Source organism: Oreochromis niloticus, linkage group LG15 (assembly GCF_001858045.2).
Source record: "Oreochromis niloticus isolate F11D_XX linkage group LG15, O_niloticus_UMD_NMBU, whole genome shotgun sequence".
NCBI lineage: Eukaryota > Metazoa > Chordata > Actinopteri > Cichliformes > Cichlidae > Oreochromis > Oreochromis niloticus.
This window is the reverse complement of record NC_031980.2, coordinates 35273040-35300545: the sequence shown is the minus strand read 5'-3', so window position 1 is coordinate 35300545 and position 27506 is coordinate 35273040. Positions and strand designations below refer to the sequence as shown.

Genomic DNA, 27506 nt, shown 5'->3' with positions numbered 1-27506 from the left:
TCTTGCTCTTTCGGTGGGAACGTAGACCGACGGGTAAACTGAAAGCTTCGCTTTTACGCTCAGCTCTTTCTTCAACATGATGTACAGCCTCCGCATCACTACAGTCGCAGCACCAATCTGTCTGTAGATCTCCAGCTTCCCTCTCCTCTCACTTGTGAACAAGACCACGAGATACAGTCGCGGCCAAAAGTTTTGAAAATGACACAAATAATATTTTTTACAAAGTTTGCTTCTTCAGGTTTTTTGATAGCAATTTGGGAATACTTCAGAAGGTTATGAAGAGTGATCAGATGAATTGCCATGAAAATAAACGTCATTCCAAAAACCCGCATTTCCACCGCATTTCATCGCTGCCATAAAAGGATCTGCTGACATCATTTAAACAATCTTCTTGTTAACTCAGATGAGAATGTTGATGAGCACAAGCCTGGAGATCATTATTATTACTCATTTATTGAGTTAAAATAGCGGACTGGATTTGTTAAAAGGAGGGTCATTTTTGAAATCATTGGTTACCTGCAAAGAAACACATGCAGCCATCATTGCGTTGCATAAAAGAAATTGATTCCATCACTTTTTTTAAAACTCCAATTGCTTATTTGTACTATGCTTTCATGTTAGAGTGTACTTAAACTCCTTCATTTGGTGCAGGAACTCGTCCCTGACCCTGAGTGGGCACTCCTTTTCTGGCTGAGGACCATGGCCTCAGATTTGGAAGTGCTGATTCTGAATCCTGCCTCTTCACACTCGGCTGCAAACCACTCCAGTGCCACTTATGAAGCCAACACAACCACACCATATGCAAAAGGCAGAGATGAAATTCTGAGGCCACCCAAGTGGAAGCCTTCTGTCACTTGGCTATGCCTAAAAATAATGTCCATAAAGATTATGAACAGATTCAGTGACAAAGGGCAGAACTGTCGGCGTCCAACACCCACCAGAAACAAGTCCGACTTATTGCTGGCTATGCGGACCAAGCTCCTGCAACATTTGTATAAGGATTGAATGGCCTGTATCAACGGGGCTGACACCCCATACGTCCGAGGCACACCTCACAAGGGACTTGGGTGAATGCCTTCTCCAAGTCCACAAAACACATGTAGACTGGTTGTGCAAACTCCCATACACCTCGAGTATCCTCCAGAGGGTAAACAGCTGGTCCAGTGTTCTGTAACCAAAACATAAACCACAATGTTCCTCCTGTATCCGAGATTCGACTAACGAACGGACTCTCTTTTCCGGCACCCTGGCATAGACTTTCCCAGGGAGGCTCAGGAATGTGATCTCTCTATAGCTGGAACACACAACCCTCAGCCATAATCCCAGCATTATGTTGTTTAACCTAACACATAGTCCACTATAGTCAATACAGGCCACAGCTGTTTCTTCAACTTGGGCTTTTAACAAAATCTATTGATAACGGGACTATAAAAATAATAACGTACCTTTGTGAGATGGATTGAGGGAGACTGTGACTCGGTTGCTCCTTTCCTTTGGAGGGATACAAACAAGAACAGCTAGATAACGTAACACGAGGACACTGAGCCAGTGAGGCACTGCGCTGTACTCTCTGGGCTTGTACTGAATGTTTGTGATGAACAGCGTCTCCAACAGGCTGGCAACCATCAGCGCCAGACTGATGGAGAAGAAAACATCTGCAGGAAACAGCACCAAAGACAGGAAGAACTCAGAACAGTTTTCATTAAATCATTTTCACATGTGAGCTCATATTCTCTTTCTCAGTCTTAGTTACCATCGTGTTTAAGAAATGTCTGGATTACAGCCATAGATGCCTTATCTCAGAGAGCTGAAAAAACACCCCCCCAAAATAAATGTGTCTTTAGTAGGTGGAGTCTTTCGGCAAGTTGACACAGATCGGGATCATCCAGTTTTGCAAAATGTACTTCGGTGAAGAGTTTCACAGTTTAGAAAACTTGTTTTTTTAGGAACTGACAGTTTTGGTGAAATTTGTACAGATTTTAAGACGTCTGTTCCACAGATGTTTGAATTCAACCCTTCATAATCCAAAGGACACTGTATTGTTTTTCAGAAACACTGTCTCTAAATTCCTTAAGTGTATTTCTTCAAAAGAAGAACTATGCAGCCGACACTACATTTATGTACACTCACTGATGAGCGGTGTTTTCTCCCCGGTAACAGGCAGCAGGTCATTCAATATGAGCAGGAAGACGGTGTAGCCCAGGATGAGTGTCATCTTGAAGGAGGATCTGTCCACGCTCTGTGGGGGCAGCACAAAACTGAAGAGGTCCACTGTGATTAGGAAACAGCTGGGGACCAGGAGGTTGACCACATAGACGATTGGTCTCCGTCTTAGCACGATCTTGGGAAGAGACAAAAGTATTAAACCTGTAAGATTTTTGTTAGATTTTCCTCTACAGCGATGTGACGGACAGCAAATGATTACATCAAGTTGTTGCTGCTAAAGTCACTGAATCATGGGATGTACTTAGTTTTTACAAACTGCTTCAGAATTTTGGCTTAATAAATGAGATGTCTCATTACATCAAATAATAGAAATGAAGCTTTTAAAACGGAAACTACTTCCAAAATGGTGGACGTAATCCCTGCTGTCCTGTGCCACCACAGCACAGGTCAGTTTCTTTATGTTTCACTCATGCATCATCTGCACCTGATTTTACTTTTACTTTCATTCTCACGGCAAACATGTTCAATATGATAGCGACTGGTTCATAAAGACTTCCCACAATTAGGAACTATTAAACAATAAAGTGTGATCAGCTATAACAGTACAAAATAAATTATCAGAAGGATGAAAAAGTCAGTAAAAACACGCTTACATAGTATGTGATCTCAGAGTAGCTTCCATCGTCTAAATGCAGGCTGGAATCGGCAATATTGATATCTGCCAGCTCCCACTCCCCATTGGTTACGATCACATCTCGGGACTCTTTCAGGACCTTTTCAGCTGTGGCGCCTTGAATCATCTGAATATCTGTAGCTAGAGTGACATTCAAGAGTTTTGCTTATTTGCATATTAGCACATAGTTTTGTGTTAAAATCAGAATATGGATGGTCTATAGGGATGGTTTTAGAGTTTAAAAAATAATTTTTAAGACTCTTTGAGTTTTGTTTGTTTTTAATTTTCAGGCAGCCTTACCAAAGTGTATATATGATCCGAAGGTCAACGAGCAGTTTTGGATATCAAAGGGAAAGGTGTAGATTCCCAATTGGCAAGAAGTGACCACTGTGATGGGCTTATCATCATATACATGACCTGTATTATATAAGTAGACATAGGGAGTTTTGGTAGAGCTGGCTTCGTCCAGGCTGGAATAGAACAGAATACAATAACAAAACATTGAAGAAAATATATATGAAAAACAATATATGATGAGTGTAGGAGAACAATAATTCATTATTATCAGGATGTCCTAAAAACTCGCTGAAAAGTCTTCAAAATGCTACAGCAAGAGTCCTGACAGGGACTAGAAAGAGAGAGCAGATTTCTCCTGTTTTGGCTTCCCTTCATTGGCTTCCTGTTAAATCCAGAATTGAATTCAAAATCCTGCTCCTCACATACAAGGTCTTAAATAATCAGGCCCCATCTTATCTTAATGACCTTGTAGTACCATATCACCCTATTAGAGCACTTCGCTCTCACACTGCAGGCCTACTTGTTGTTCCTAGAGTATTTAAAAGTAAAGTTTTCAGGCCCCTCTTCTGTGGAACCAGCTTCCAGTTTGGATTCAGGAGACAGACACTATCTCTACTTTCAAGATTAGGCTTCAAACTTTCCTTTTTGCTAAAGCATATAGTTAGGGCTGGACCAGGTGACCCTGAATCCTCCCTTAGTTATGCTGCAATAGACGTAGGCTGCTGGTGGATTCCCATGATGCATTGAGTTTTTCCTTTTCAGTCACCTTTCTCACTCACTATGTGTTAATAGACCTCTCTGCATCGAATCATATCTGTTATTAATCTCTGTCTCTCTTCCACAGCATGTCTTTATCCTGTCTTCCTTCTCTCACCCTCTCGCAGCAGATGGCCCCGCCCCTCCCTGAGCCTGGTTCTGCCGGAGGTTTCTTCCTGTTAAAAGGCAGTTTTTCCTTCCCACTGTCGCCAAAGTGCTTGCTCATAGGGGGTCATATGATTGTTGGGTTTTTCTCTGTTTTTATTATTGTAGGGTCTACCTTACAATATAAAGCGTGATTTGGCGCTCTATAAATAAAATTGAATTGAAAACACTGAAAATAAATGTCCAGTAGGTGGTGCAGAGGGTGGTCGGGGTTCCTGATTAGTTTATTTATCTCCTGCTCCCCCAGCAGACCACAGCAAAGTACACTGCACTCATCAGAAGTAAGTGATAGAAAATATTCATCATTATACCACATGTGGAAGGACGTAAGCTTCCTTAGCAAAGAAAGCCTGCTCTTCCACTTTCTGTTTACAGTGCAAGTGTTGGTCTTCCAGCTCAGCCTGATGTCGACGTCGATGTCTCTCATGACTGCTTTGTCATTTCTGACATTTTTAGTGTTTTAATTAAAAGTTAATTTCTTCGACTTGATTTACAAAATTCATTAAACTTACAGCTGTTTTATTTGAATGTCTGGGACCCAAAGGTTGTCCCGAGGAACCGAAACTCTTTTAGCTGCACATTCCTTCTCATCCCAGTTCAGTCCTTCGATATCCCACTCCTACATTAAACAGAACAACAGCAAAACTGTTCCACAGCACTACAGCTATCATGTTAACTGCTGAAACAGGGAAACACAACATCTGGTATTAAGTCATGTTAGACTATAAGAAAAAGTTCCCAACTGATAATAAATATTTGAAATTACTGTTACAGACTTAAGGAAATCTAAAAGAACAAGTAATGTATTCTTTATGTATTAATTCAGTGGCCAAACATTTTGATTCATTCTTATAATCGCTCTGGATTGGTTCATTGTGCTGAAAATACAAACAGCTGCAACAGAAATAATTTACAAAATGTCAGTATAATCATATAAGAAATGTGACATTATTGTTTTAGTTCTGAGAGCTGTTCAAGACATACCAGGACCTGCCATAAGACTGAAGACAGTGTTTGGGTTTTTTCATCCTAAAGATGAGTAACATTAGAAGGTATATTAGAGTCATAAGGATTATTAGTTCCACATAGATGACATGATGTTAATATTTTGTGTATAAGCTGTGTAGACTCACCACTCCTAAAATTCCTGCCACTGTTATACTGATGGATATGTTTATTGGCTTTGCAAAGGTTTCGACGGGACGCAGCAGTTTGTTAGAGAACAAATGTTTTGCGAGTTGATCAAACAGGGCGGCAGGAGTTGGGCTGGTGCAGTTGAAAGCTGCCACAAAGCCTGAGATCAAGAAGAGAACAAGCAAAGAAAACGTACAACTATGTTAAATGCTTGAACATGAAAACACGCAGCCTCAGTTCTTCCATTTGTATTTTTTTGGTGTAGCAGATGCTTATTTTATTACAGCTGGTAAACACGTGAGAGCCGAGTGTGTTTACTCGTTTCTTTTGTTTGTAATGAAAATGTAATTGTACTGAAAACACTAAAAATAAAAGCAGATCCAGTGCTGCCCTTTATTGAGATGGATGTAACTGAACGACCTCCTTTGTTTGAAAATTAATGACAAAAATAATAGTGATGGGACAGTTTTTAAACATTTAACCATTTAGCTTCTCTGTTCTGTATTAATCTGCATGTATATCATGTATAAAGAAATGAAGGTAATACTTCATTTAATGTATGATGATATAGTGTATGATGATATAGTGACTGCTCTGTATGAAAGTGGTACACTGCTTGATAAACAATATAAGCATAAGAAACCTAACATCAGACCTGGGTGGAAAGAACATGTATCTATGTACCATGATGAAGCTCGTATAGCTTATAAATGTTGGGCCATGGCTGGAAGACCTAAACAAGGCCCAGAATTTGAACAGAAAAAATGTGCGAATGCCAGATATAAGTACGCTGTTCGCTTTATAACTAAAAATGAGCAAATGCTGAGAGCAGATTCTTTGGCCAGGAAAATGCTGTGTAATAATATGACAGATTTTTGGAAAGAGGTGAAAGCTCTTAATAACTGTAAACCATCTTTACCATCAACTGTTGAAGGTGTTTCTGGGGCAGATAACATTGCAGCATTATGGAGACAGCATTACAGCGCGTTGTTTAACTGTATAAAAAGTGATCCATATGAGGACAATTTTGACATGAGTAATGACACAATAAGTGTAAGGACACATGAAGTATATGAAGCCATTCATAGGTTGCCTGATAATAAATCCTCTGGTTTGGATCACATCACTGCAGAACATTTAAAACATGCTAGTTTAAGGCTAGCTCCTCTTTTAGCACTCTGTTTCACTGGGTTTATGATTCATGGCATATTACCAGACTCAATGCTGTGTATTTTATTGGTACCAGTTATGAAAGACAAAGCTTCAAAAGTGAGCTGTTTGGATAATTACAGGCCGATTGCACTAGCCAGTATTTTATCTAAGGTGTTAGAAAGAATCTTGTTTGACAGAGTTAGTGTGTTCATCTCTTCTGTGGATAATCAGTTTGGCTTCAAACCAAAGCACGGCACTGACATGTGCATATATGCACTCAAGGAAATAGTCAGTTTGTATAGGGCTAAAAATTCATCTGTCCTCATGTGTTTCATTGATGCCTCTAAGGCTTTTGATCGAGTGAACCACAGAAAACTTTTTGATAAATTGAAGAGACGGGGAGTTCCTCAATACATCGTGAGGATTCGCTCTTACTGGTACGCTCATCAGAGCATGCAGGTTAAATGGGGAAGTAGTATTTCTGCCCCCTTTGGTGTCAGCAATGGTGTCAGACAGGGTGGGATTTTGTCTCCAATTTTATTTAATCTATATGTTGATGATCTGTCCATACAGCTGAGAGCCTGTAACACTGGGTGTATATTAGGTAAAACACTGATAAATCATCTTATGTATGCAGATGACCTGGTTGTTTTTAGTCCAAGCAGTGCTGGGTTGCAGGATCTTCTTAATGTCTGTACTGAATATGGTGTGCAATATGACATAGAGTACAATGCTGCTAAAAGTGCTGTTTTGATATGTAGAACCAAGCAGGATAAACAGCTAAATTTCCCTTTGTTTAAACTGGCCCAAAAAACTCTTGAAGTTCATAAAAAGGTGAAATACCTCGGTCACTTTATTACTGAGGAAATGAATGATGATGATGACATTTACAGACAACGATGTAAGCTCTATGTGCAGGCAAATACTACTGCACGCAAATTCAGTTTTTGTTCACTTCCAGTTAAAGTGGCTTTGTTTAAAGCGTATTGCACACCGCTATATACTGCCCCCTTGTGGTCATCCTACAAACAATGTAGCATGCAGAAGCTGCATGTTGCATATAATGATGCGATGAGAATCCTTTGCAGGATACCTAGAAGTGGTAGTGCCAGTCAGATGTTTGTAGCTGTGGGTGTTTGGACTTTTAAAGCACTTTTAAGAAAGTTAATGTACAATTTTAGAGAACGACTGGATGGTTCGAGTAACAGTATAATTTTAGCACTTACAGATCCGACACTGAGTGGTTCCCGTTACTCATCCAGTCTGAGAAAGCACTGGTTAAAGTGTTTGTGTATTTATTGATTTATTTTAAGTAATTGTGTTTTATGTATATTATGGTTTATATTTTTACAAATTTTTACAAATGCTTTATATTTTACTAATGTTTTATATACTTATTTATCTACATATAGATATATATGTGTGTGTGTTTCTGTCTTGTTTTTTATGGACATGAAGTCTGCCAATAAAGATTGAATTGAATTGAATTGAATTGAATTGAATTTAACTTCAGTCTCTAAGTTAGGTTTGTTTTTCTTACAGGAAGTTTTAATGTTAACTTTTAATAAATCCTTCATACATTAGTAAATATGTGTAAGGTGTTACGACTGTGCAGGAAGTAAATCAACACATTGCTGTTGCTTTCTTTGTTGTGAAATGTGTTGATAAAATGTTTTCTTGCCTTACCTTGTAGCAGCATGAAACAGATGACGATCAGCTCAGCAGCTTTCACACCGGCCATTTTCTGTCTCAGCTTTATTTAGCCCTCATTAACATGACAAGTGGCTGATATTCTAAACTGCAACAGCTTGGGTGCCGTCACATAGAGATAAAGTTGTGAGGATGCGCAGGTGAAACCCGTAACCACCTTTAGAAACTAATATTGACTTTGCAGTGTGACACATGTACCTGATCCACGCGTCCATCCACACATTGTTGCAAGTGTTTGGATTTAAAGCAGGTTTTTATCACTTATCATCTTCGCTTGGATTTGTTCCGTATCAGTCAATCACATGACGATTGTTGTGACAGCTTTTTTTGCAACAGGCTCTGCTGCTTTCAGTTTCCAATAATGTGACATAGTTACACAATTATAATTTGTGGTGTGATATTAGGAGATCACGTGAGTGAAGTTGCCCCCCCCTTCTTCAAATCCAACAAAAGTGGTATCAAACGTTTGTGCTGGTTTGTGCTGCAAAAATTTTCGTTTGCGCTGCTATCATTTCAAAAATATTAATAAAATAATGTCTTGATGCGTGCTCAATCATCCAGGTAAGTAAATTCCAAAAGGTTGATTCTGTTCATTTGGACATTTTCAGTGGGAGAAACGTTTTGTCACTCATCCAAGTGACTTCTTCAGTCTCAGCTGACTGCAGGTTTCCCCAACCTTATAAGCAGTACATTTGCACAGCGAAGGAAACTAGCACCACTGAATGAACAATGTGCTGGGGGGTTAGTTCCATGATTGTTAGTATGCAAATTCTTATGACCATTGATCAACGACTACTAATCAAAGACACAGATTCTCGAATGGCCATGAGTACCATTCACAGAGAGTTGGGGAATGGCTGCAATCACAGCATTGAAAGATGGCGAAAGATGACTACACACATTTTTATCAGCGTCACTGCTAACTGGAGAATATTTAACGCTAAAGTTGTTTGAACTACAGATGTCATCATCTTGGGGCCTTCAGCCTGTTTTTGCTTTCTGAACCATGACAAATGGAGCTGAATATGCATTAGAAGTTTATGTTTGCAATGCTCTCATGGTTGATGATTCTCACTTGTAGAGTAACCAGGAATGGGGAAGTGTTAAAGATCATCTTCTCGGGCATAAGTCGTATTCAAACGAATAAAAACCCCATCTGTGTATTGAAATGCCGAGTCTGGCGATCCTTACACGATCCTCCCTGCTTTGCATTCAGGCAGCTGAGGTGCAGACTCGTGCTATCTCGTGTGTGATCAGATGAGAGTTGAAAGTCGTGGCGGCCCAGGAAAGCTGCGGTGGAGCACTTCCTGCGACCATCTGTAGACCATTTGCATGACTCAGCAATAAAGAGGGTAATTCAGCAGAATTCTACCATGTCCAGTCAATACAAGTCTGCCTTGGTTTAATTACACTTTTACTTTAATTGGAGATTGACAATAACAACACTGTTTTTCTTTGAGCCAAAATTTCATTGAAGGAAATTTCACTGCAGCTTTGATGCTGGATGGAAACAGCAACGCATTTTAAAACCCTGACTTGGACTGTGGGAATCAAGTCTTTACAATACACACACACACACACACACACACACACACACCATATAGTGCTACATAGGGGGTATGCTGAAAATAGAGGGTGATAAACTGGGAAGGTGAAAACTAGTGAGTGAGCGACAATGAAAAGGCAGTTTTCATACCGCTGTAGCTATAATGGAGCAGACTAACAGCACTAATGTTTCTATTGTTGTCCTCTTCATATTGTGCTGAGTGAGCATGCCGTCAGCCTGCACTGACCAATAAGAGCCAAGAGTTGCAGTGATAGGCAGGCTGAACCAGCAAATAGCCAGAAACAACTGGTCAGTGCAGCGCCGCCTCAGGTACCACGTACAGATTTTAACTGGCTTCTGACTTTGTGTGGTGTGGAGTATGCTAGATTTTATATAAATATGGATGAGATCAGCTGGGGATGAACAAAATCTCCTTCAGCAACTATTAAGTAGCCAGAAGGGGCCACACAGTCAATATATTAATTCAGCTTTGCTACAGAACAGACTGTAAAGCATTCTCAACACTAAATATCAGTACAATTATTTTAGCAGCTGATTTCTGTACTTAAAAAACCCCAACAAACATTTATTACAGCTCTATTATGTAGGAAATGTAGGAGACGCGGACATAAATACACAGAGGGTTAACGAGGGAGGTGGGAGCACACGGGGAACACAGGTGACACTGATAACGAGACACGGCAGGAGTAACACAACACTGACGGGAGACTATCAAAGTAAAACAGGAAGCACACAGAGACGCAGACCAGATTGGAAGAGAACACAGACATAGCGGGCTGGGGAAAACATGGAATACAACACAAGGAGGAGAAATGAGGCATGGGGACTGGCAGATATACAGAGGGGGCACACAGGGGTAAAGTCACGAGGGGAAATCAAATAAGCAACATCTTAACAGAACAACCTAGGGACCCTAAAACTGACATCAAACAACAACAAGAGACACAAAAACCAGGTAGAAGTCCCGGGACCATGACATGCAGGTGGTTACATATGGTTAAAATGATTCAAATGCAGTAAGTATGCACGTTTTTCATATCAATATAGTCCATAACTTGATTATTGTCTGTAGCCCACATGATTAAACACTTTAAACATGTGAGTTTAGATTTTATCTACTGTATAGCCTGTATAATAAATTAATATGTAGCCCAATAAGTATAAAATCCAGAAAGCTACACAACATGGAGCGGTTCATTTACAAACACAGGTCTAACTTGAGTTTCACACAGTTTTTATTAGAAAACAATCAAATTGTTAAATGCTTAAAGTACACAAAATGTCAGAAATCTGCACCGTCATGAACAGAAATTTAAACCTAATTTTTCGTGATTTGTTGATTAACCCTCCGAGGTCTGAATCCCAGGTTGTGCACATCAACATCACAGATTTGTACAAATAAAGTTTATAACAAAGACATGTTAAATATTAAGCACTGGAAACAGCTTGGTTGTTGTTGTTTGGAACATGTTGTTTTGTTGCCATAGCGATGCCTCCAGGGACCATAAAATGACATCACAGCATTTAAACATGTTTTGAATGAAAACATCAGCATATGAACACAAAACTGAAGAGACACTGCAACCGTATGAAAGCAGACCACTATTTAGTGACATTTCGACGTTTCCCTGAGGATTAACTGCTCCGTAATTTACCAAGAACTAAAGTAAGCTCAAATTTCAGTTTATAAACTTAAGATCATTTACTTAAATATATAAATGTAATATTTGACAAATTATACATAAATTTGAAAATGTTCTTAATCATATCTTAGAGTGACAGAAGCTCTTTTTAACACGATTATTTCTGAGATTATTTTGTTCATTTAGGAAAATAGAGAAGACTTAAGTTTTGTTCTCAAACAAACTGAGGCTGCGTCCACATGTACACGGCTATTTTTGAAAGCGCAGCTTTGTCTCTGCATTCGGGCCTTTTGTCCACACCTAAACAGCAGATTGAGTCACTGAAAGGTGAGATTTTTTTAAAACTCCTGCCAGGGTGGGGATTTTTGAAAACGACGTTTTTGTGTTTAGGTGTGGACGAGGAAAACGGACATGTGGACTGGATTTTTTTTTAAATGAAAAAGGAAAACGTCCGTTTTCAAACATAGCCGTGTACGTTCGGACGCAGCCTAAAGTCATCTCAAAAACAGCAAATTGTCTGAACATTCTGAGTTGAGGTTTAGTGATCATTGTTGTTTTGTGTTCCTTGTAGTCAAAATGAGTGGAAGTGGAGATGGATTTCAAACTAACCGTAACGGTAAGCACATGCACTCAGTCTTGAAATTGATCAAAAACAGATTTTCAGCAGATAGTTATGGATGCTAATTAAAAGATTAAATGATCTTGCAGGCCAACAGGTTAATCCACAATCAATTGCAAGTGGAGATCAGGAACCTGCTCATCAACCAGCTAACCGAAGAGCTAACCGGCGAGCTAACCGACGAGCTAACCGACCAGCTAACGAAGGTATCGGTGGACTCCGGGGCTTCACGAACGATCTTTATCTTGCTCTTCGTGATATTTATTTGTTTCTGGATAGGCTAATAGCTTCAGTACTGGAACAATATGACAATTACCTTTACAATGACACTGACGATGACACTGACGATGACGATGACAATGACAACAATGTCAATGTTCAAAATATTAATGTAAGGGAATTTAATGCTAATGCTGACAACAACGAACAGCATGAGGATCATAATGCTGTGGTTGTTGTTGGCATTGAAAATGAGGATTCGGATGAGGCATTTGAAGACTGTGTGGATGTTGACCAGCACATCCCAGAAGACGACCCTCAGCCAGGTGTATCCAGGAGGAGGTCTAGAGAGATGGATGAAGAAGAAGATGTGGAACCAAACAAAAGAATCAGATGGAGCGAGGAGTTTTCTGATGATGACTCTGACTTCTTCTCTGCTTGTGACACTGATAGCGAGAGCTGTCCTCGTGTAGGTAATATTGCCGATGAGGACATCAGTCAGCAGTCAACAGAAGAACCGCAGCCTGGTGGATCCACGAAAAGGTCCAGAGAGGAAGATGTTGATGAAGAAGAGCGTGATAGCAAAAAATCCAGGCTTGCACACTCTGATTCGGGGACCAGCTCAGCTGTGTACGACCACTCTGAGAGCAGCAGTGATGAACTTTTTGAAGATGCACACGAAGAGCTTGGCAACCATGAAGGTGGAGGCTCGAGGAAGTGTTCCCGAGAGGATTTTGAGGAAGAAGAGGAATACTTGCCTGTATGCAAATTTCGGAGGTGTTCAACTGAGTCCAGCAGCAGCAATGATGAAGACTAACACCATTTCGACGGGTTTCTTCAGTATCCTTTTAGTAGGCTGATGGCCTACTCAGGTGACCCTGAATCCTCCATGCTGCAATAAGCTGGGCATACACTATGCTGGAATTTTTTCAGTCGCGTTATTCAGCTCCTGGTCAAACTGTACGATTGACTCACAGGGATGAGAAGTTTGTGCCTCCATCGCTCGTGTCCAGATCACACGCCGCACCGCCGTTCTGCTCCGTCTTTTCACACTCATTTCTGCGTTTGCGCGTGCGCAGTGTAAGACGCTGCGGTGACGCCCTCAGGACGGCCGACAGGATTTCAAACAGGTTTGATTTTCTTACGAGCAAACGACTGATGATCGGGAGCTGGTCGAGAAGTGTTAATCGCTTCTCGTTACCCCATGTAGACGATGCACGACACACGATCCTCCAAACGGTCGCACGACTGAAAAATCGGCTCAAAATGGGCTAAAAATCGCACAGTGTATGCCCAGCATTAGGCTGCCGGGGATTCCCATGATGCAAAACGGAACAGCTGGGTGTTTCTTCTTCACCCACTATGTTTAATAGACCTCTCTGCACTGAATCGTACTTGTTATTAACCTCTGTCTCTCTTCCACAGCATCTCTTTATCCTGTTTTCCTTGCCCCTCCCCAACCGGTCGCAGCAGATGGCCGCCCCTCCCTGAGCCTGGTTCTGCTGGAGGTTTCTTCCTGTTAAAAGGGAGTTTTTCCTTCCCACTGTCGCCAAAGTGCTTGCTCATAGGGGGTCATATGATTGTTGGGGTTTTCTTTGTAAGTATACCTTACAACAGGGGTGTCAAACTCAAATACACAGTGGGCCAAAATTCAAAACTGGAACAAAGTCGCGGGCCAACATTAATATTTATTGAAAAAAAATCTTCCTCCAGATATAAGAATGAATCTTTTCTTATGGACTCAAACAAGTTTTGCTGAAAAACTGAATATGGAACAAGCAAAGCTTAATACTAAACAATATATATATTAGCTGTATAATACCAGTAGGCCAGCATTAGTAATTTGGTATGGCTTCGCGGGCCAAATGTAATTAGGCTGCGGGCCAAATTTGGCCCGCGGCCAGAGTTTGACACCTATGCCTTACAACATCAAGTGCCTTGAGGTGACTGTTGCTGTCATTTGGTGCTCTATAAATAAAATTGAATTGAAAATTGAATAGATGTCACTGTGATAATTTCTTCCCTCCATAGAAGGCTTAGACCCAAATGCAGATTCAATGCACATGGTTAAACTATTTATGAGACTTTGTTTAAAGAGAGGGAATGGAGAAGGTGGCTCGAGCTACGAGTGTCAGCAGAGAGCAGGAACCAGAGGAAAAGCTATCGAGAGACTGAACACCTGGCTCCTGATGGGAACAATCCAACGGGAATTCTGCAACAGAGGGAGAAGAAGTTGCTGGACGGGTAAGGGAATTTGAGGGTAGGATGAGTACGTTGGCAGAGGAGACCTAAACACAGGGAACGAGCAAGCCAGAACTGGAGCAGAGGTGAAGCCTAGTTACCACTGGAGATGGCAGAACAAACTGGCGAGGAGTAGCAGGCAGCGCTGGTTTAAGAAGCCCTCCTGCTGATTGTTTGCAGATGAGGCCGAGGTGAGATGCTGGAAACTCCACCTCTGAAGTATGGACACAATTATGTAATTAGAAGCAAAAGATTTTGTTTTGTTTTGTTTTTTTAAATCAAATCATCTCAAAAATTACTGTACTTACTTTCTAATTGATTCTTTACCTCTAAAAGGGGTGGCTGTGGCTCAGGAGGTGGAGCAGGTCATCTACTAATCAGATGGTTTTTGGGTCGATCCCTGGCTGCTCCAGACTGCATGCTAACTGCCCTTGGGCAAGACATTAACCCCAAGTCACTCTCTGATGCATTCATCAGAGTATGAATGTGTGTGAATGTTAGATAGAAAGCACAGAAAAAGAGCTTCTATGAACAGGTGTGAATGAGGCAACCTGTATAGAGCGCTTTGAATGTTCAGGTAGAAAAGCACTGTAAAAAATTTCTGTGTTGATTTCTTTTGGACCTCAAACATTACTCACCTTGTTGCAGGTTTCTTTATTAATGCTGAAAACCCAGAATGGAAACTGACCTTACTGCTTCCTTTAAGCATCTAGAAGCTGCTTGACATCTTTACAGATCTATCGATATCTTTCAAAACTGTCTATAATATTTCTTTACAAACTCACATATTGTAATTTTGCTGTTAATTCATCTTTCCATCTGATAGAAGAATCCCTCCCTATTATGATTTCAATTTCATCACTGGGCGAAGCTTCAAAAATTTTCACTCATGCCAGCAGCATTCTCTATATCCAAACTATTGCGGCTCCTCCAACCAACGGCCGCGGCAGGCTAAACACATGAGATACACTTCTGTACTATTTGCTACTTTTATTCCACATACAACTGTCCACTATACAAATCGGCACACAGGCTCAAACCATTAAACAAATGCACAGACTGTACAAATAACTGCACCATTTACTATGCCAAATTACAACATTGGCCTATTGCATAACTTAGTGCATAAGTATACATAAACCATCAAGTTACAGTCAAAAAATGCATCAAAATGATTCAAGCTGCGGTCAACAGAAGGTTTCGCCTCAGGCTCACCCTACCTTTCTGCTCATCAACATCAGGTGCCGTGAACAGGTGAGTGCAACCACATTTATCACCTAACACACCCATGAGTCATGCCCCACACCCGTCTACCAATACAGTGAGTGCATTTAAACCAACCCACTTAATCAAAAACGGAACAGCTCATATGACTCCTACACAAACTACTGGCTAACACATAGATTAAGCTCGTCAAACATCTTCTCATCAGTTCTTTGGCAACAACAGAATGACTTCAAGGCGTTGCCGTGCATTTGTGTAGTATGTTGGGTTGCATGGTAGCAGGGGCGATTCTAGGATCAGAGCTTTGGGGGTGCTGAGCACTCAGAGCTGCTCAGCCAGGCAAAATCAACTTTACTCATCACGATGAGACGTCTTCGCTGTCTCTGTCAGTCCCTGCATTCCTACATGTCTCCAGTTGTCCCGAGTTCTCTCTGTCTGTCTCCTCGGTGCATTTAAACCCCTGTACCACCCTGTCCTCATCGTCTGTTGTCCTCGTCTCTGTTATCAGTCATCATAATTTTACCATCTCTGTGCAAGTCTGCAAATTTCTTTATGAAATCATAAGATTCTTAAATTCATCAAGTCTCTGTGTGCCTGGGTCCTCGTCACGATACATGACATCACTGTTTTGCAACTTTGCCTATGGTACAATGTATGAAAAGATCTTTACTGCAGATACTACTATGGCTCTGTAGATTTTTTTAATTTATTTTAACCTATGTCGCCTCACCTTGACTGGCAAATCTGTCTATCACCTTTTGGTAGTCAACTCTCTCAAGCAGTTAAACGGTTTCTGTTTTGCCTGTCACTGTTCCTTGTCTGTTTTCTTACCTGGCTCTTCCTGACCTTGTACTTTCTCCTCACGTTCCCCTCTTTCCTCTCTCCCTCTTTGGACTGACAATCATACACAAATAGATTATATTCAATTAGATGAACAAATTACATTAATATGAAAAAAATTATGGTTAAGATCACTAATAAAAAGTCCTCTCTCAGTGTCTCTCATTTTTTATCCACTATTGTCTATTGATGTAATTAAAAAAAAAATCCTGATTTGCAAAAGTGAAGCTGTAATGAAGAATCAAGTCATCAGAACATCAAAATGAATGAAAACCCAGCTGAAAGTCTTCATTTTCTGCTGGTGTGGTGATTGGAAATGATTGCCTTAGGTGATATCCAGTCACATTGATGGATGCATTTGGAGCAAATTTGGGGTTCAGTACTGAAGTGGTTTGCAAATGAAACCTGATTGGTGGACAGCCTGCTCTACATCTTGAACTAGAGCTGCCCAAGCTTACATTACCCAGTGGTCTCCCATACAGGTACTAATCAGGCCCAACCCTGCATAACTTCCAAGATCAGCAACATCTGGAGTGCTCAGGGTGGCGGTATAACCTCAAACTGAAGCAGCTTTAATTGTTATAAAACGTCATTTTTGGTTACTCAGTTTAGATGCCTGGCTGGTTACGTAGCAGAGCTGAGACCATCGCTTACATTTCATTGTCACACTTATTTATTTCTTTGTCACAAATTGCTGCAGACCAAATCACCCACTGTTATAATTTGATTATGCAGGTAAACCACAACCAGTGAAATGGAAAAACAATACAATAATAGTCGTAATAGTTTTTAATTGCTAATGAATCTTAAAGACAAGTACAACTTCTATTAATGGCATTAGAGTCTAAATGTGTTCATGGTTCTGGTTTGCAAGGAAAATGGTGGTTACTGGATGTAAGCCCAGGCCTGTGAGTTTATGAATGTGTCCCTCTTTCATATTTTCTCTGGCTACTGATATGTTAAAAAGAAAAAGCTCCAGTAAATAGTGTTAGGATACAGTAAACCACAGTCATGTTTGTGACTGTAAAATGCAGAGTTTGCCAAGGCCAACTACCTGACAGACAAATGCTCATTAACCGATGCTGTTTGATTACAGGAATGAAATGCAGACAACAGAAGCAGGGCTATTTTCATTATACTAAATGATGCTGTTATTCCTGATCTCAGCAAATCCATCTCATGCCCTCTTTGCTCTTGGTTTGTGTATTTGTCACACTAAAATGTTTCAGGTCATCAATTCCTTTCACGTACGTGTGACAAATATGCAAAAAAAATAAGGAATCAGCACGGGGTCAAGTACATGCGTGAAGTGAAGATTGCCATGGCACTACTCCATGTGATGCAGTTTTTGATCAAATCATGTAGCAAATGAATTATGCCATATCCAGATGCTTATTATTGTGATAAAGCTCACAAAAATGAAGATGATGTACAAGCCAAACAGCAGACGATCGATCACTGTCCCGATCATTTCCCACTCCTGCGTGGCTTTGGTCCCTTGACAGTATTTGTCCATCTGAACTCGGATAGCTGTGAGCTCTCTGCCTAACATCCTCAGTTGTTCCACAACTGGCTCTGGAGAGTCCAGAGAAGCTGGAGCTGCTTTTCCTGAAAGTGTAACATCTGAGATGCTCTGATGGTCTGAGAGGCTTGTGGCGCTTGTGTTCGCTGATGGCGCTGTGAAAAACAAACAAAACACCCTGAGACCACAAGAAGTGGTTACTTTTTCTTAAGTCGTAGTTGGTGATTAAAATTGACTATATTACTACCGGCTTAAATAAGGATAAGCATAAAGTACTTTACAGCTGAGAGATACGTGGCATGACTGTGGAGAGTTGTGACCTAAAGTTTACATGTCCAGATTCATCAGGATCAAATTGTTTACAAGTTAAAAAAAATTGGTAACTCAAACTGACTGCGAGAAAATGATTCATGCGTTCATATCGAACGGGTCAGACTGTTGTAACGCTCTGTTTGCAGGATGACCACCATCATCAGTGTCTTACATATAGGCAAATATAACCATTACCCAAGCGTTTATGTCACTTCACTGGCTCCCAGCACACACACACAGATTTGCCTTAAAAATCCTTCTATTAGTTCTTGAAGCTCTCAGTGGTTTGGCTCTCTGGTACAAGTTAATATAATTCAGTGAAGGAGAAACTTTCCTCAACTCGTTTATTCTTCTTGCATCCCTCCATCCATCCATGGTTTTCAACTTATCCGGGGCCGGGTCACAGTGGCAGCAGCCTAAGCAGAGAAGCCCAGACCTCCTCCTGCCTGGCCCCCTCCTCCAGCTTGTCCAGAGAAACAACAAAGTGTTCCCAGGCCAGCTGACAGATATAATCTCTCCAGCGTGTCCTGGATCTGCCCCAGGTCCTCCTCCCAGTGGGACATGCCCGGAACACCTCACCCAGGAGGCATCCTTGCTTGAACCACCTCAACTGCCTCCTTTCAAAGTTGAAGAGAAGTGGTTCTACACTGAGCCCCTCCCGGATGGCCGAACTCCTCACCCTATCTCTAAGGGAGACGCCAGCCACCCTTCGGAGGAAGCTAATTTCTGCCACTTGTATCCACAATCTTGCTCTTTCGGTGGGAACGTAGACCGACGGGTAAACTGAAAGCTTCGCTTTTACGCTCAGCTCTTTCTTCAACATGATGTACAGCCTCCGCATCACTACAGTAGCAGCACCAATCTGTCTGTAGATCTCCAGCTTCCCTCTCCTCTCACTTGTGAACAAGACCACGAGATACAGTCGCGGCCAAAAGTTTTGAAAATGACACAAATAATATTTTTTACAAAGTTTGCTTCTTCAGGTTTTTTGATAGCAATTTGGGAATACTTCAGAAGGTTATGAAGAGTGATCAGATGAATTGCCATGAAAATAAACGTCATTCCAAAAACCCGCATTTCCACCGCATTTCATCGCTGCCATAAAAGGATCTGCTGACATCATTTAAACAATCTTCTTGTTAACTCAGATGAGAATGTTGATGAGCACAAGCCTGGAGATCATTATTATTACTCATTTATTGAGTTAAAATAGCGGACTGGATTTGTTAAAAGGAGGGTCATTTTTGAAATCATTGGTTACCTGCAAAGAAACACATGCAGCCATCATTGCGTTGCATAAAAGAAATTGATTCCATCACTTTTTTTAAAACTCCAATTGCTTATTTGTACTATGCTTTCATGTTAGAGTGTACTTAAACTCCTTCATTTGGTGCAGGAACTCGTCCCTGACCCTGAGTGGGCACTCCTTTTCTGGCTGAGGACCATGGCCTCAGATTTGGAAGTGCTGATTCTGAATCCTGCCTCTTCACACTCGGCTGCAAACCACTCCAGTGCCACTTATGAAGCCAACACAACCACACCACATGCAAAAGGCAGAGATGAAATTCTGAGGCCACCCAAGTGGAAGCCTTCTGTCACTTGGCTATGCCTAAAAATAATGTCCATAAAGATTATGAACAGATTCAGTGACAAAGGGCAGAACTGTCGGCGTCCAACACCCACCAGAAACAAGTCCGACTTATTGCTGGCTATGCGGACCAAGCTCCTGCAACATTTGTATAAGAATTGAATGGCCTGTATCAACGGGGCTAGACACCCCATACGTCCGAGGCACACCTCACAAGGGACTTGGGTGAATGCCTTCTCCAAGTCCACAAAACACATGTAGACTGGTTGTGCAAACTCCCATACACCTCGAGTATCCTCCAGAGGGTAAACAGCTGGTCCAGTGTTCTGTAACCAAAACATAAACTACAATGTTCCTCCTGTATCCGAGATTCGACTAACGAACGGACTCTCTTTTCCGGCACCCTGGCATAGACTTTCCCAGGGAGGCTCAGGAATGTGATCTCTCTATAGCTGGAACACACAACCCTCAGCCATAATCCCAGCATTATGTTGTTTAACCTAACACATAGTCCACTATAGTCAATACAGGCCACAGCTGTTTCTTCAACTTGGGCTTTTAACAAAATCTATTAATAACGGGACTATAAAAATAATAACGTACCTTTGTGAGATGGATTGAGGGAGACTGTGACTCGGTTGCTCCTTTCCTTTGGAGGGATACAAACAAGAACAGCTAGATAACGTAACACGAGGACACTGAGCCAGTGAGGCACTGCGCTGTACTCTCTGGGCTTGTACTGAATGTTTGTGATGAACAGCGTCTCCAACAGGCTGGCAACCATCAGCGCCAGACTGATGGAGAAGAAAACATCTGCAGGAAACAGCACCAAAGACAGGAAGAACTCAGAACAGTTTTCATTAAATCATTTTCACATGTGAGCTCATATTCTCTTTCTCAGTCTTAGTTACCATCGTGTTTAAGAAATGTCTGGATTACAGCTATAGATGCCTTATCTCAGAGAGCTGAAAAAACACCCCCCCAAAATAAATGTGTCTTTAGTAGGTGGAGTCTTTTGGCAAGTTGACACAGATCGGGATCATAAGACTGAAGACAGTGTTTGGGTTTTTTCATCCTAAAGATGAGTAACATTAGAAGGTATATTAGAGTCATAAGGATTATTAGTTCCACATAGATGACATGATGTTAATATTTTGTGTATAAGCTGTGTAGACTCACCACTCCTAAAATTCCTGCCACTGTTATGCTGATGGATATGTTTATTGGCTTTGCAAAGGTTTCGACGGGACGCAGCAGTTTGTTAGAGAACAAATGTTTTGCGAGTTCATCAAACAGGGCGGCAGGAGTTGGGCTGGTGCAGTTGAAAGCTGCCACAAAGCCTGAGATCAAGAAGAGAACAAGCAAAGAAAACGTACAACTATGTTAAATGCTTGAACATGAAAACACGCAGCCTCAGTTCTTCCATTTGTATTTTTTTGGTGTAGCAGATGCTTATTTTATTACAGCTGGTAAACACGTGGGAGCCGAGTGTGTTTACTCGTTTCTTTTGTTTGTAATGAAAATGTAATTGTACTGAAAACACTAAAAAATAAAAGCAGATCCAGTGCTGCCCTTTATTGAGATGGATGTAACTGAACGACCTCCTTTGTTTGAAAATTAATGACAAAAATAATAGTGATGGGACAGTTTTTAAACATTTAACCATTTAGCTTCTCTGTTCTGTATTAATCTGCATGTATATCATGTATAAAGAAATGAAGGTAATACTTCATTTAACTTCAGTCTCTAAGTTAGGTTTGTTTTTCTTACAGGAAGTTTTAATGTTAACTTTTAATAAATCCTTCATACATTAGTAAATATGTGTAAGGTGTTACGACTGTGCAGGAAGTAAATCAACACATTGCTGTTGCTTTCTTTGTTGTGAAATGTGTTGATAAAATGTTTTCTTGCCTTACCTTGTAGCAGCATGAAACAGATGACGATCAGCTCAGCAGTTTTCACACCGGCCATTTTCTGTCTCAGCTTTATTTAGCCCTCATTAACATGACAAGTGGCTGATATTCTAAACTGCAACAGCTTGGGTGCCGTCACATAGAGATAAAGTTGTGAGGATGCGCAGGTGAAACCCGTAACCACCTTCAGAAACTAATATTGACTTTGCAGTGTGACACATGTACCTGATCCACGTGTCCATCCACACATTGTTGCAAGTGTTTGGATTTAAAGCAGGTTTTTATCACTTATCATCTTCGCTTGGATTTGTTCCGTATCAGTCAATCACATGACGATTGTTGTGACAGCTTTTTTTGCAACAGGCTCTGCTGCTTTCAGTTTCCAATAATGTGACATAGTTACACAATTATAATTTGTGGTGTGATATTAGGAGATCACGTGAGTGAAGTTGCCCCCCCCTTTCTTCAAATCCAACAAAAGTGGTATCAAACGTTTGTGCTGGTTTGTGCTGCAAAAATTTTCGTTTGCGCTGCTATCATTTCAAAAATATTAATAAAATAATGTCTTGATGCGTGCTCAATCATCCAGGTAAGTAAATTCCAAAAGGTTGATTCTGTTCATTTGGACATTTTCAGTGGGAGAAACGTTTTGTCACTCATCCAAGTGACTTCTTCAGTCTCAGCTGACTGCAGGTTTCCCCAACCTTATAAGCAGTACATTTGCACAGCGAAGGAAACTAGCACCACTGAATGAACAATGTGCTGGGGGGTTAGTTCCATGATTGTTAGTATGCAAATTCTTATGACCATTGATCAACGACTACTAATCAAAGACACAGATTCTCGAATGGCCATGAGTACCATTCACAGAGAGTTGGGGAATGGCTGCAATCACAGCATTGAAAGATGGCGAAAGATGACTGCACACATTTTTATCAGCGTCACTGCTAACTGGAGAATATTTAACGCTAAAGTTGTTTGAACTACAGATGTCATCATCTTGGGGCCTTCAGCCTGTTTTTGCTTTCTGAACCATGACAAATGGAGCTGAATATGCATTAGAAGTTTATGTTTGCAATGCTCTCATGGTTGATGATTCTCACTTGTAGAGTAACCAGGAATGGGGAAGTGTTAAAGATCATCTTCTCGGGCATAAGTCGTATTCAAACGAATAAAACCCCATCTGTGTATTGAAATGCCGAGTCTGGCGATCCTTACACGATCCTCCCTGCTTTGCATTCAGGCAGCTGAGGTGCAGACTCGTGCTATCTCGTGTGTGATCAGATGAGAGTTGAAAGTCGTGGCGGCCCAGGAAAGCTGCGGTGGAGCACTTCCTGCGACCATCTGTAGACCATTTGCATGACTCAGCAATAAAGAGGGTAATTCAGCAGAATTCTACCATGTCCAGTCAATACAAGTCTGCCTTGGTTTAATTACACTTTTACTTTAATTGGAGATTGACAATAACAACACTGTTTTTCTTTGAGCCAAAATTTCATTGAAGGAAATTTCACTGCAGCTTTGATGCTGGATGGAAACAGCAACGCATTTTAAAACCCTGACTTGGACTGTGGGAATCAAGTCTTTACAATACACACACACACACACACACACACACACACACACACACACACACACACACCATATAGTGCTACATAGGGGGTATGCTGAAAATAGAGGGTGATAAACTGGGAAGGTGAAAACTAGTGAGTGAGCGACAATGAAAAGGCAGTTTTCATACCGCTGTAGCTATAATGGAGCAGACTAACAGCACTAATGTTTCTATTGTTGTCCTCTTCATATTGTGCTGAGTGAGCATGCCGTCAGCCTGCACTGACCAATAAGAGCCAAGAGTTGCAGTGATAGGCAGGCTGAACCAGCAAATAGCCAGAAACAACTGGTCAGTGCAGCGCCGCCTCAGGTACCACGTACAGATTTTAACTGGCTTCTGACTTTGTGTGGTGTGGAGTATGCTAGATTTTATATAAATATGGATGAGATCAGCTGGGGATGAACAAAATCTCCTTCAGCAACTATTAAGTAGCCAGAAGGGGCCACACAGTCAATATATTAATTCAGCTTTGCTACAGAACAGACTGTAAAGCATTCTCAACACCAAATATCAGTACAATTATTTTAGCAGCTGATTTCTGTACTTAAAAAACCCCAACAAACATTTATTACAGCTCTATTATGTAGGAAATGTAGGAGACGCGGACATAAATACACAGAGGGTTAACGAGGGAGGTGGGAGCACACGGGGAACACAGGTGACACTGATAACGAGACACGGCAGGAGTAACACAACACTGACGGGAGACTATCAAAGTAAAACAGGAAGCACACAGAGACGCAGACCAGATTGGAAGAGAACACAGACATAGCGGGCTGGGGAAAACATGGAATACAACACAAGGAGGAGAAACGAGGCATGGGGACTGGCAGATATACAGAGGGGGCACACAGGGGGTAAAGTCACGAGGGGAAATCAAATAAGCAACATCTTAACAGAACAACCTAGGGACCCTAAAACTGACATCAAACAACAACAAGAGACACAAAAACCAGGTAGAAGTCCCGGACCATGACATGCAGGTGGTTACATATGGTTAAAATGATTCAAATGCAGTAAGTATGCACGTTTTCATATCAATATAGTCCATAACTTGATTATTGTCTGTAGCCCACATGATTAAACACTTTAAACATGTGAGTTTAGATTTTATCTACTGTATAGCCTGTATAATAAATTAATATGTAGCCCAATAAGTATAAAATCCAGAAAGCTACACAACATGGAGCGGTTCATTTACAAACACAGGTCTAACTTGAGTTTCACACAGTTTTTATTAGAAAACAATCAAATTGTTAAATGCTTAAAGTACACAAAATGTCAGAAATCTGCACCGTCATGAACAGAAATTTAAACCTAATTTTTCGTCATTTGTTGATTAACCCTCCGAGGTCTGAATCCCAGGTTGTGCACATCAACATCACAGATTTGTACAAATAAAGTTTATAACAAAGACATGTTAAATATTAAGCACTGGAAACAGCTTGGTTGTTGTTGTTTGGAACATGTTGTTTTGTTGCCATAGCGATGCCTCCAGGGACCATAAAATGACATCACAGCATTTAAACATGTTTTGAAGGAAAACATCAGCATATGAACACAAAACTGAAGAGACACTGCAACCGTATGAAAGCAGACCACTATTTAGTGACATTTCGACGTTTCCCTGAGGATTAACTGCTCCGTAATTTACCAAGAACTAAAGTAAGCTCAAATTTCAGTTTATAAACTTAAGATCATTTACTTAAATATATAAATGTAATATTTGACAAATTATACATAAATTTGAAAATGTTCTTAATCATATCTTAGAGTGACAGAAGCTCTTTTTAACACGATTATTTCTGAGATTATTTTGTTCATTTAGGAAATAGAGAAGACTTAAGTTTTGTTCTCAAACAAACTGAGGCTGCGTCCACATGTACACGGCTATTTTTGAAAGCGCAGCTTTGTCTCTGCATTCGGGCCTTTTGTCCACACCTAAACAGCAGATTGAGTCACTGAAAGGTGAGATTTTTTTAAAACTCCTGCCAGGGTGGGGATTTTTGAAAACGACGTTTTTGTGTTTAGGTGTGGACGAGGAAAACGGACATGTGGACTGGATTTTTTTTTTAAATGAAAAAGGAAAACGTCCGTTTTCAAACATAGCCGTGTACGTTCGGACGCAGCCTAAAGTCATCTCAAAAAAAGCAAATTGTCTGAACATTCTGAGTTGAGGTTTAGTGATCATTGTTGTTTTGTGTTCCTTGTAGTCAAAATGAGTGGAAGTGGAGATGGATTTCAAACTAACCGTAACGGTAAGCACATGCACTCAGTCTTGAAATTGATCAAAAACAGATTTTCAGCAGATAGTTATGGATGCTAATTAAAAGATTAAATGATCTTGCAGGCCAACAGGTTAACCCACAATCAATTGCAAGTGGAGATCAGGAACCTGCTCATCAACCAGCTAACCGGCGAGCTAACCGACGAGCTAACCGGCGAGCTAACCGACGAGCTAACCGACGAGCTAACGAAGATATCGGTGGACTCCGGGGCTTCGCGAACGATCTTTATCTTGCTCTTCGTGATATTTATTTGTTTCTGGATAGGCTAATAGCTTCAGTACTGGAACAATATGACAATTACCTTTACAATGACACTGACGCTGACGATGACACTGACGATGACGATGACAATGACAACAACGTCAATGTTCAAAATATTAATGTAAGGGAATTTAATGCTAATGCTGACAACAACGAACAGCATGAGGATCATAATGCTGTGGTTGTTGTTGGCATTGAAAATGAGGATTCGGATGAGGCATTTGAAGACTGTGTGGATGTTGACCAGCACATCCCAGAAGACGACCCTCAGCCAGGTGTATCCAGGAGGAGGTCTAGAGAGATGGATGAAGAAGAAGATGTGGAACCAAACAAAAGAATCAGATGGAGCGAGGAGTTTTCTGATGATGACTCTGACTTCTTCTCTGCTTGTGACACTGATAGCGAGAGCTGTCCTCGTGTAGGTAATATTGCCGATGAGGACATCAGTCAGCAGTCAACAGAAGAAGAACCGCAGCCTGGTGGATCCACGAAAAGGTCCAGAGAGGAAGATGTTGATGAAGAAGAGCGTGATAGCAAAAAATCCAGGCTTGCACACTCTGATTCGGGGACCAGCTCAGCTGTGTACGACCACTCTGAGAGCAGCAGTGATGAACTTTTTGAAGATGCACACGAAGAGCTTGGCAACCATGAAGGTGGAGGCTCGAGGAAGTGTTCCGAGAGGATTTTGAGGAAGAAGAGGAATACTTGCCTGTATGCAAATTTCGGAGGTGTTCAACTGAGTCCAGCAGCAGCAGTGATGAAGACTAACACCATTTCGACGGGTTTCTTCAGTATCCTTTTAGTAGGCTGATGGCCTACTCAGGTGACCCTGAATCCTCCATGCTGCAATAAGCTGGGCATACACTGTGCTGCAATTTTTTCAGTCGCGTTATTCAGCTCCTGGTCAAACTGTACGATTGACTCACAGGGATGAGAAGTTTGTGCCTCCATCGCTCGTGTCCAGATCACACGCTGCACCGCCGTTCTGCTCCGTCTTTTCACACTCATTTCTGCGTTTGCGCGTGCGCAGTGTAAGACGCTGCGGTGACGCCCTCAGGACGGCCGACAGGATTTCAAACAGGTTTGATTTTCTTACGAGCAAACGATTGATGATCGGGAGCTGGTCGAGAAGTGTTAATCGCTTCTCGTTACCCCATGTAGACGATGCACGACACACGATCCTCCAAACGGTCGCACGACTGAAAAATCGGCTCAAAATGGGCTAAAAATCGCACAGTGTATGCCCAGCATTAGGCTGCCGGGGGATTCCCATGATGCACTGGGTGTTTCTTCTTCACCCACTATGTTTAATAGACCTCTCTGCACTGAATCGTACTTGTTATTAACCTCTGTCTCTCTTCCACAGAATCTCTTTATCCTGTTTTCCTTGCCCCTCCCCAACCGGTCGAAGCAGATGGCCGCCCCTCCCTGAGCCTGGTTCTGCTGGAGGTTTCTTCCTGTTAAAAGGGAGTTTTTCCTTCCCACTGTCGCCAAAGTGCTTGCTCATAGGGGGTCATATGATTGTTGGGGTTTTCTTTGTAAGTATACCTTACAACATCAAGTGCCTTGAGGTGACTGTTGCTGTCATTTGGTGCTCTATAAAT

General features: G+C 41.3%; 2 protein-coding genes across 6 annotated transcripts in view; one reads left to right on the top strand and one right to left on the bottom strand.

Moving 5' to 3' along the window:
• LOC109194860 (5-hydroxytryptamine receptor 3A) overlaps positions 1–21952 on the bottom strand; it is a 23362-nt gene extending 1410 nt beyond the window's left edge. Inside the window, exons 1-8 of the mRNA XM_019346040.2 lie at positions 21745–21952; positions 21008–21168; positions 5042–5086; positions 4570–4676; positions 3140–3309; positions 2820–2980; positions 2131–2341; positions 1446–1655 (exon numbers count right to left, since the gene is read on the bottom strand). Of these exons, the coding sequence (XP_019201585.1) occupies positions 1446–1655; positions 2131–2341; positions 2820–2980; positions 3140–3309; positions 4570–4676; positions 5042–5086; positions 21008–21168; positions 21745–21799 (1120 nt within the window). The 5' untranslated portion in view covers positions 21800–21952. The remainder of the gene's footprint in view (positions 1–1445; positions 1656–2130; positions 2342–2819; positions 2981–3139; positions 3310–4569; positions 4677–5041; positions 5087–21007; positions 21169–21744) is intronic.
• LOC109194861 (fibrinogen-binding protein) lies at positions 11167–27506 on the top strand. 5 transcript variants are annotated; one of them, XM_019346046.2, is made up of 4 exons: positions 11167–11286; positions 11835–11879; positions 11972–12088; positions 25833–27505. In XM_019346046.2, the coding sequence occupies exons 2-4, from the start codon at positions 11840–11842 to the stop codon at positions 26711–26713; spliced, it is 1038 nt and encodes a 345-aa protein (XP_019201591.1). In that variant the 5' UTR covers positions 11167–11286; positions 11835–11839; the 3' UTR covers positions 26714–27505. The 5 variants fall into 5 exon arrangements, with proteins under 5 accessions (XP_019201591.1, XP_019201590.1, XP_025754739.1 ...); XM_019346045.2 differs by having other exon boundaries at positions 11972–12223; positions 25962–27505; XM_025898954.1 differs by lacking the exon at positions 11167–11286 and adding an exon at positions 11370–11734 and having other exon boundaries at positions 11972–12028; positions 25761–27506.

Excerpts from the sequence above, each read along its gene's own strand:
- LOC109194861 (XM_025898954.1), top strand. The coding sequence starts at position 11,840 with ATGAGTGGAAGTGGAGATGGATTTCAAACTAACCGTAACG. Across the intron at positions 11,880-11,971 it reads ATTTCAAACTAACCGTAACG|GCCAACAGGTTAATCCACAA; the intron begins GTAAGCACATGC and ends ATGATCTTGCAG. Across the intron at positions 12,029-25,760 it reads TCAGGAACCTGCTCATCAAC|CAGCTAACCGGCGAGCTAAC; the intron begins CAGCTAACCGAA and ends CTGCTCATCAAC.